General features: G+C 28.8%; 1 protein-coding gene across 1 annotated transcript in view; it reads right to left on the reverse strand.

The window, feature by feature from the left end:
- Positions 1-10750, reverse strand: part of LOC122532851 — a 122809-nt gene extending 112059 nt beyond the window's left edge. Inside the window, exons 1-2 of the mRNA XM_043661973.1 lie at positions 10707-10750; positions 10477-10655 (exon numbers count right to left, since the gene is read on the reverse strand). Of these exons, the coding sequence (XP_043517908.1) occupies positions 10477-10655; positions 10707-10750 (223 nt within the window). The remainder of the gene's footprint in view (positions 1-10476; positions 10656-10706) is intronic.
- Between the last annotated feature and the right edge of the window lie 486 nt (positions 10751-11236).

Raw genomic sequence — 11236 nt, forward strand, 5'->3', positions numbered from 1 at the left:
AGAAAGTCAAAGTTACATTTAAAATAACTCACGCACGTAAATTATAACAATCAATCGATTAATTAATTAACTGACACCAGATGTCATGGACTCTATGAATCTTGCCACTTCATCAGGTCAACGATGAGACAGTCTAGTGAAATCAAAGAGGCACAGAAAGAAAAACGAAAGAAAAAAATGTAATATAATACATAGACAAAGTCGATCCAAAGTGCTAGAAACTCAGTTTCTCTTCAATCCCGTAGATTACGACACCATCAGGACACGAACTCACGGACACGAACAATTCGATGTGGATGGAAATCCTACGAGACGCTTGATTGGATCAAATAAACCTTCCCCACGCGCGCGGAACACCTAATTTCGATCCAGATTGCCAGTTAATAGGTTTTGACAGGGAACGGCTGAAATTGTACATATACCCTATAAACTAGTTACACACAGCAGGTACGATATGAAACGTCAGAGGAGCTCGTAACTGAAATTCCAATTGGCAACGATTGCGCCCCGTCTAGGCTCTGTTCGAGTCTTTTAACCCCTTGCGCTGGCAGCTGGTTCGCGGACCGTAACGAGTGACCGTACACAATAATTCGTCGCTTTCTTTTTCGTTTGAACTCGTCGGTGTGATGTCGCTGGATAGAAATTATTAAAATGCAATAAACTTGGTCCTTCGTTTTGCCTGGATTACGTATACTAATATATATAATTAAATATACTAATATATATAATATATTAATTAAATATAATTATATATAATATAATATATTAAATACTAATATATACTAATATATATTTTACTATATATTAAATACTAATAAATACTAATTATTATACTAATATATATTATATATATTATTATTATATATTATATATATTAATAAATATACTAATATATATAATATATATAATTAAAACTGAGAAAATGTTGCAATTTTAGGATAAAAAATTCTCGACGTGCATGGCACTTTCTTTGCGCATTCGATAGCCGATTTTTATAGTAGATTTTCACTTTATCGGACGTTATAGTTTCTCAAGTTGTTTTGATGGATACTGATGGAGGGAGATTATGAGAGATCCAATAATTCGATAAGAAAGAAGTCGCCGGTTTAGGTTTAATACTAGGAATTAAATACTCTTAATATTCAGACACATTGTAAAATTCTGCATTTTCAAAAAAAAAATAGACTCTGAATGTGCTTTGTTGGAAATTAATTTAGTAAACGTGTACTTGATAAATTTTCAAACTCTAAATCTTCCCAAAAACGAAGCATCTTACAAAAAGAAATTTTACATTTCTGTCTTATTTTCTGTCATTAATTTTGTTTCAAAATTAACTAAATTCAACCTATGCTTAATCAACTTTTGAACTCGATTTTCTCAAAAACCAAGCCTCGAACAAAAAAATTCCCCTCTATATTTCTTAGTTTTTCACAAGAAATCGTCTACCGCCTACTTTTTTTAACAAAACATCAAAATGTAAGAAAAAATTTTATTTTATTAATTTTAAATTAATAAATTATTAAGGAAATTTAGAAGTCGAGAAAATTTCACACAATTAAGAAAATTTTATTAATTTTAAATTAACTTTAAGGTCAAACATGATTTTTTCATCGTGTTTTAAAAATTATTTCCTTCGAATGTTGATCGCCAGAGCGATCGCAATTGTGCTCTTTTCTCTTTTAAATAGAAAGTAATTTTTAGCCCACCCTGTATATAACATTCCGCCTCATTCCGTATAAAATAATACTAAATAATCAGAGTGAATCAGTCCCTAGTCAAATCAAAACGTTTTCAAGGGGAGTGTACATGATCGGCGCGTTATTTAACGCTCTTAATCTAGTGTTCCGGTGGCAAAAGAGGGTCGAAAGTGAAACTGAAAAGCGTAATAAGATATTGTGCTTCCCTGCATTGTTCCACACAATTATTTTAGCTTGAGGATCGTTGGCGAACAGGTCTTACACGTTGCGTGCTTCGTCGCTCGAGGTTCGAGTTCGTGCAAAGAACCTACTAGAAATAACGTGCATACATATACAGCCTTCTATAATTATTATGGCGGAGATTCTCACGTATCTCGACAAACTTATCTAGAATCTCGAGAGATTCGCGGCACAGGTAAGACCCAAATGAATAAAAAATAAACTGAAATAAAAGGAAAGTAAAAAAAGCGAAAATAGAAGAAAAGAAGAATCACTGTGGATTTTTACGAATTTTTTTTTTTTTTTTTTAAATAATTAAAAATCAAAAACTCTGGCAGAGATTATTTCGTCAACGAAATATTGTATTTCCTGATATTTCATATATTTCCGTGGCTTCAATCCTCAAATCCGTAATAAATTTCAGCGATGAAAAGAACCTCCCAATGTTTTCACAGATCGTGACGATTTGTAGCATTTTCGAGAAAAAGTATCTTTTATACTTTCACTTGTTGTGCGATGTAAAAACATCCGAGAAAATCAAAAAATACAGAGAAATGAACGGCGCGCTGTGAAGAGAGAAAGATTTTACGCTTTAGAACAAATTGGCTCATTTCTCACACGATTTATTTTAGTGTCGGTAGTTTAAATTTATTAAATTATTAAATTCTCTTCGATCGTAAGAAAATTAACAATCACGTCTGCAATATTTCCAACAAACGACAAAATTAAAACATCAATTTATAGACGAACAAAAGCGTGTTAAATATCGCAGACAATAAATTCGCGGTATCTGGTATTTTGAAACTGCAACGTACAACACCAAAAAGGATCGATCCCTCGTTCCACGGGCGATTTTACATCATCGAAGTTAAAACGTTTCAGGATTTAGGACGGATTCAGCGCCGCCTACTTAAGAAGTTTCTAATGGATTCGTCTGCCCACTGGATTTTCGGTCTTCGAAATCCGATCCCCATCCCCCACCGACAAAAGCGAAATGCTGGCAACGACTTGGCGCGAAGGAAAATTGTTCGCCGGATTTTTAATTGGTTCATTGGTTAACCTCCTGGCCTATGAATATTCAGACGATGGGAAACGTGAAAGAAAGTAGGAGCGGAGGGTGAGAAAGAAGGGATGATCACGACTTTACCAAATCTGTTCGAAAAATCTGCTCGAAAGTTTTTCTTCGACGGTTTATAGAAAGCGACGATGTATTAGACGAAGTTCCGAATAACAAGTACCTCGCTCGATTTCCATTGATTATAAAACCAAATTTTCGTCGAGGGCAAAATTTTCTTTTCGAGCACGAGGGATCTTTCGACTCGACGAAACTTCGCAACGTTCAGTTCTGACATTAACCACTTGCGCGCAGGAATGTGATTGCGGACCGTAACGAGCGACCGAACCGTACGCAATAACTCGTCGCTTTCTTCTTGAACTCGTCGGTGTGACACCACTGGAGAGAAATTATTGACAAGTGATAAATTCATTTGTTTTGCCTGGGTTACATTTAAATATATATCATTATATATAATATACTACTATTTAAATATACTAATATATATAATATATATAATTAAATATAATTAAATATACTAATATAATATATATAATTATATTTAATTGTATATAATATATATAATATATATAATTAAATATAATTAAATATACTAATATAATATATATAATTATATTTAATTATATATAATATATAATATGATATATATAATTAAATATAATAATAAATAAATAACATATATAACTAAATATATAATATATATAATTTAATATACTAATAAATAAATAATATATATNTATACTAATAAATAAATAACATATATAACTAAATATATAATATATATAATTTAATATACTAATAAATAAATAACATATATAACTAAATATATAATATATATAATTTAATATACTAATAAATAAATAACATATATAACTAAATATATAATATATATAATTTAATATACTAATAAATAAATAACATATATAACTAAATATATAATATATATAATTTAATATACTAATAAATAAATAACATATATAGCTAAATATATAGTATATATAATTTAATATACTAATAAATAAAAAATATACATAACTAAATGTATAATATATATAATTAAATATAATTAAATATACTAATATATATATAATATATAATTAAGAAACTGAGAAAATATTGCAATTTTGGGACGAAAAATTCTCGACTTGCGTGGCACGTCATTCCAGGCGCAAAGGTTAGGCTATAAAGATGATCGCGTCTTGTTGCGTTTCAACAGGCACTCGCGTTTCTGTGCATGTTTCTGGAAACTTTGGCGAGTGTTATAATCACTGTCACGCGATCTAGCATATACTAACTATAAAAACAATTTTTGTAACCAGCGATTATTGTTCAGTACTCATGTGTTTCGATATTGTATGTGTTTTGAAATATATTTTGTTAATGAGACTGTTGCGACTATATTAATCAAGTTTGAAGCAAGTATATATAAAAATTACCATACGTTTTGATACAAATATATATTTCACAGAGATCAGTAATGGTTGTTCATTGTGTGCTAATTTTTTACTAGATACGTTTGCAATTTCAAATTTTACCAATGCAAATTTTAATGTAATAGTCGTCTTTCATCCTAGTGTTGATAAAATTTGAAAAATATTTTATATAATACCTACAATATATGCACGAAGAGAACATTATGTTAATTTTTCGAATATTTTCACGAGCCACTATTTATAAAAAAATATGAAAAAATAAAAAATAAAAGTGTAAAAAAGCTTCAAGAAATTTCGTTTAATATTTTGTTACCTAAATTCCATAATTGTATGAAATTTTAAGAAATTGAAGTGTTCAACGATACAATTAATATTACTCAAGGTGAAAACGTATATTCGAGATGAAGGTACGAGATATTTTGCAAACATCTGTCGGCAGAAATCTCACAAAGCAGTTTTACTCGTAATGCATTTCTTTTCGTATGTGACTTTCGCTTTGTAACGAGAGTTCTCTAAATTATGAACTCTCGTTAAATTCCGGTGCTCTGTCGTTGCTTTCTCAAGACTCTTATCCTCCTCGCAAAACTTGCTCGTTAGAATCTCAACGCTCTCGTGACCAACTGACTCGTTTACGACTTCTCGGATATCTAACATTTAGCCTAACGCGGAAACTTCAGCACGATGCAAAAACTTTTCAATAAAAATGACTTAATCTCACGAGTAATGACAATTACAATCAAGTTGCAAAAACTCGAATGAGAGTCGATGTAAATCCCGTAAATGTCCGATGAAATTCGATAATGAAAATTGGCGAAACTTTCGGAGAACGTCAACATTTTCTTTCAATCAATTTATAATACTTAGTTTTTTAATTTACGTTATCTATTTATTAATTTATATTTACTATTGTTTAATGTTGGAGGAACATAAAGCAAGGAAATTTCAAGAACTCTACATTCCATAATTTTACGAAATTTCACCGAAACTGAAGTAAGAGAATGATTTAAGACAATGAGTTAAGAGAAAGATTTTTAACAAAGATACGACACGTTTCTATTTTTCCTGTGAATATTAACTTTGAGCTAATACTTATCATTAGAAGATAATTTGAAGATAAATTTAAAAATAAATAGCTAGTTAATAAAAGATTGTAGATCGAAAGATTGTAGATCAAACATTTTCGAATAAATTTTTATTTCTAAAATTAGAAGACAACCATTTTATAAAGAAAAATTCTGGATAACCTACGTCTTAATTTAACAAATGTTTAATATTTTCTCAGTCCCGATAGGACATACACGTTTCAGAAAAAATACAGAGAAATAAATTTCGAATTCTATCGGTCAACATTGTCAAATTTCTGTGAGAAGTATTTAACATTAAAACTACTGACGATTAATGTCTAAAATTTCCATCAGAGACATTAAAATAAAAAATAATAATAACACTAATATAAACAATTTACGTCATCTATCTATTAATTTATATTTACTATTTTTTAATGTTGAACGTGATGCAAGGAAATTTCAAAAATTCTAGATTCCACAATTTTACGAAATTTGTATATATTCTAATCTATGTGTATACAATATACAATAGAGTACACAAGCTATACGAAAAATCACTTAAGTCTCTAAAAATGCACTGTTCACACCTATAAAATATAAAAAAGAAAATATAAAGTATAAAGTATAAAGTGTAAAGTGTAAAGTGTAAAGTGTAAAGTGTAAAGTATAAAGTATAAAGTATAAAGTATAAAGTATAAAGTATAAAGTATAAAGTATAAAGTATAAAGTGTAAAGTGTAAAGTGTAAAGTGTAAAGTGTAAAGTGTAAAGTATAAAGTGTAAAGTGTAAAGTATAAAGTATAAAGTGTAAAGTATAAAGTATAAAATATAAAATATAGAATATAAAATATAAAATATAAAATATAAAAAAGAAAAAATTACAAATTGATCATTTTGACTATTTTGGTAGTTCTGGCATTAACTAGTGTTAACAATTAGTGTTTGGTAGTGTCTCAGACAAATCTCAAAACGAATCTTTTTTTGATTTGTGCACAGAATTTTGTTTAATGAAATGCAACGTGATTTATTCTGTTTCACAGCTTACTGAAATTTTTAAACCCTACACATTTCACGTTGTAATAAAAGATATATTTACTTTGAATATTAACATCTTCATACCCTAGATGTGACACACGTATGTCCCAGTTCTAAATTTGAAATCTACAATTTCTCAGAAATCAGTATATCTCGTAGACCTCTGCGTAGAAAAGAATATCACAAAATTGAAACCTACAAAAAAGAAACAGATAAAAGAACGGGATTGATAGGATTGAAACGTGCAGTCGCGAATATATTTATTTATCTGGTCTTTTGGAATGCGTAAAACTATAGGCGGTTGCTATTTCTGGTGACATGTGGCAGCGGTATCAAGTTTATTGCCAACCATAGAGCGCACTGACACCCGCGTTCTCCCTCTTCTTTTTACAACCTCCGCCGTTTAGTTTATCTCCGCTACGACTTACCAGCTTCGTCATCTCGCGGATTTATGACGTTCATAAACCTCTGCTTCCGTGTTCCTCCGAGGATCCACGGTTCTCATTCGAACAACGTTACCAGATAACTTTCTAAATAATTGAAAATCTCGACGAGAGTACGCTACACGTCTGAAGGTGTCTCACTAATATAGAACGCAGTTTCGCAACGTCTGCTCGCAGTACGTGAAATATGCAGTACGAGCTGTCCAAAAAGGAAATTTATCACGCAAGGTGATGGTATTTCTTTATATTGCCATCCGGTGCGCCAAAGAGGATGCTACGAGCATTTCGAAAATTTGATTTGTCAAAACGAGAGACGCGAACACAGTAACAAGTAATCGAATATCCAGTGCAATTTTCATAAAAGGGTTGATGATATTTTTGTTTCATTCCCATAGTGTTAATTTTTTACATCTTACAGTTAGTATAATTTACCAGATCAGATTTCTGTTAAATTTAATGTAAAAAGTGAATAAAAAATAAATTATTGTATATTAATAAAAATAAATTAAAAATAAAGTAAACAAATTAATAAAAAATAAATTAATATATATATAAATAAAAATAAATTAAAACTAAAGTAAAAAAATTAATAAAAAATAAATTAATATATATAAATAAAAATAAATTAAAAATAAAATTAATAAAAAATAAATTAATATATACAAATAAAAATAAATTAAAAAATTAAAGAAAGAAATATATGCGAATATATATTCATTTCTGACGCTTCGTAAAATTTATATACAATTGAAAATTAAGGTGTCTCTTCAAAATAAATCTTCAGCTGTTCAACCATCGCTTTTTTTTATCTATCCTGATTGATATTGGCTATTCTATTAACTATTAAATTAAGAGCATTCATACGAATTTTGTACATTTGCAATAATTTAGAATTGTTCGAATATTTATGCACGATACTGTACTCTGTCGTTGTATTTTACAGATGAAAATAAAATTAAGTGACATGATATCATGTTATTAACCCATTAATTGTACAGATTAAATTACGAGTTGATGAATATACTTAGAACACAGAGCGAACGCATCTGCTGTAAAATTGAATTGAATTAATTACGAATGCATCTGTTGCAAAATTGAATTAAATTGTAATACTGTGGCAACTGGTTTCGTAAAAAAAAAATCAATAATTTTGTCGCTCAGATTTATTGATACTGTTAATGAAACTTAAGCATTCGTAATTTTCTCATCGAGAAAAACAAACACGTGAAAAGGTATAATGAATTAGAAAATCAATCAAACTAAATTAGAAATTTAGAAAGGAATGAAAATCAAATTCACGATGTATTTAGTAAGGAATGATACGTCGAAAATTTAATCCGTCGCTTTGAAACATGAGAAAAGTTGATAGAAAAATATTGTCAACGTGTTACGCAATCACTGACAGGCAATTAAATAAATATTCTATTTCAAAATGAATTTCAGGGAATTTTACAATTTTACAAGCTGCAGTAACAGCAATTTATTATTGCGTGTATTTTTTATTAAATGAATTTTTTTTTATTTCAGTTTCAAAACATTTTGAAATTTACGATAACTAATTAAATTTACCAATATTTTTTAGTTTTTACTAGAATTTTTATTCAAATAGCAAAAGGTGGCGCTTTTTTTCGCACCGCGAAGCAACTTCAGACACAGTTAATAGGTTGAAAAATGCAACAAATCTGATATTTTTATTGTCGATTTAGAACAGGAAAATATATTATAGTGTTCGTGATAAGTTAATATATAGTGCTTTTATTATTCTGGTAGATATATTGACGAAACTATATTTAAGAATTTATCGAGGAGATTCTGAAATTAAAAGTTTACAATACCAAAGTATCTACACGACAAAAATTTTAATTGCATGTTAAGAAAATTAGACAGAATCACAATAAAATTTAGTTAGGTTTAACATCGATAAAAGTAGACGACTTCGAAATACATTTGTAATTTTTAAATATTTAAAAAAAAGAACAAAAGTTTATATATTTAAAAAAAAGAACAAAAGTAAATATTTCATGAATGCTAATTTATTTATTCACTAAGAATTTATTAAAAAGTTTTAAGAAATATTGATGTTTCTTAGATTTTTTTATTAGAAAGCAGATAAAAACAGAAAAAAGTTACAATGATCGTAAATACGTTAAAGAGTATAAAATATGTTATTATTATCATTATTATCACGATATTTTTTTACTCAATTTTCTACGCGTATGATAATGAGATGTTTTCAATTTATTGATACATTATTTTAAAAAAAATATAATCGTCATCGTGAATAATCGGATTTAACAGCTATAAAATGTTCGAAACTCTGTTTCTCTGTTTGAAATATTTGAAATTTGTCAGACGTACGCTGAATTGCGTGACTGACTGATATGTATAGCTTTGCGTTTCATATTTCATATTTTAACTTTTTAACGAAGCATGAATGGACATTTTGCTCGTTTTGTTAGTCTTATTTTCATCTATGAAACACACTGACAAAATGTATACAGTAAACTGTGGAACGCTCTGTACAAATATATGAAAGATCATGCGGTTTATTTCATCGAGCAATTTAAAATACTGGGACTTGCGTAGTATGTCTAAATATGTCTAAATTTCTGAAAATATCGATAATAATTTCGAATATATCGAAATGTAAGTGTGTTAATAGCAATTAATTATCACGAATTGGTTTTGATTAAAGGATAGTAAACCCTACTCTTTGACTCTGTCCTTTGATTCATTAAAAAAAAATTACTTTATATATATATATATAATTATTTAAAAATAAGAATCATCATTTTCACAGGAATTTTTTTCAAATAATAAACCACCTATTTTTTGTTTTCATTCTCGAATTTGTTCCAAAAATATTATTTTGTATTTAATCATTTAAGGTAATATAAAAATTGTTTTCAGGATCTCTATTAATTTCTAAATCTCGATTTAGTTTCTTTAATTTAATCCTAATTTTTTATTTCATCCTGCAGTTTATTTCAAAATGTTAGCTCATAAATTGTGATTTAACTAGGTTAAGAATTTCATTCCAAGTTTCTAAAGAAAGTAGCAAATCCTCTACTTTTGATTTTATTTTCCGAAAAGAAATTATATTTACATACAATTGTTTAAGATAGCAATTTCTTTCAAAATTCTTACGAATTTCTGAACTCTGATTGAATCTTAATCTTTCATTACACTTAAATTCACATATTAATAGTCATTTCAATATTGATTCTTGAAGTCTTCCTTAATGTATATAAAAAATTGTTTTATATATACTATTATTTTTTCCAAATTCCTCAAAAAACACTAAACCACCAATTTTCTGATTTCATTCGTCAATTGTTTCCAAAAGATTGTCCTATAGGTTTGTGATTATTCAAAGTGGCAGAGGAATTATTTTCAAAATTCCTACATACGTATAATTGCCATAAACTCCGTCGCTCTGGCGTATTTCAGGCTAACCGAGAAATTTACGACCTTTCCGGGAAAATTTTTATTATTCTGACTCACCCACCATTGAGTACGTGGACTAGAACACTGGCTGACTCGGCCGTAGACGGGGCACACGTGTAATTTCCAGAATCAGCAGGTAACGCCTTGGATATCAAGAGGCGTGACGTTCGCGTTTGCTTTTCAGTGACTACGTTGATGCCACCTCTTTGACTGTAATTTATCACGTGATCACCCTTGTACCTGCAAACAGAACAGCTCCATGTTAATTAAAATCACTCGAGAGTATTATACCTTAATCCATCAAGCACCAACGATGTGTTAACGCAACGTTTCATTTGCAACTATTTTTAATCAATTTGCATCATTAAATTCTAGCTTTTAATACGTGGACTAAACAATTTTCTGAATGTCTCTTTATCAATGAAAGATTAGGACAAAATTTAATTTATTAACGCTGGAAGTACCAAATCTGTCAATGTAACGAATCTTAAATTTTCTTTTCTTACAATTGTTGAGAAACTATTTTTGACAAAATTAATACACTGGTTTCTAAGACGCAATTGTATGGATCTATTTATTTTGAATTATAATGATCTATATGTGGAATATTTTGAGCGATGTGTTAACGCAACGCTTCGTTTGTAACTATTATTAGTCAATTTGCATCATTAAATTCTAGCTTTTGATACGTGAAATAAAAAATTTTCTCAATGTCTCTTTATCATTGAAAGATTTAGAATTGAAAGATTAGGACAAAATTTAATTTATTAACGCTGGAAGTACCAAATCTGTCAATGTAACGAATCTTAAATTTTCTTTTC

This window comes from Frieseomelitta varia, unplaced genomic scaffold (assembly GCF_011392965.1).
Source record: "Frieseomelitta varia isolate USP_RPSP 00005682 unplaced genomic scaffold, Fvar_1.2 scaffold_478, whole genome shotgun sequence".
In the NCBI taxonomy this organism is placed as follows: Eukaryota; Metazoa; Arthropoda; class Insecta; order Hymenoptera; family Apidae; genus Frieseomelitta; species Frieseomelitta varia.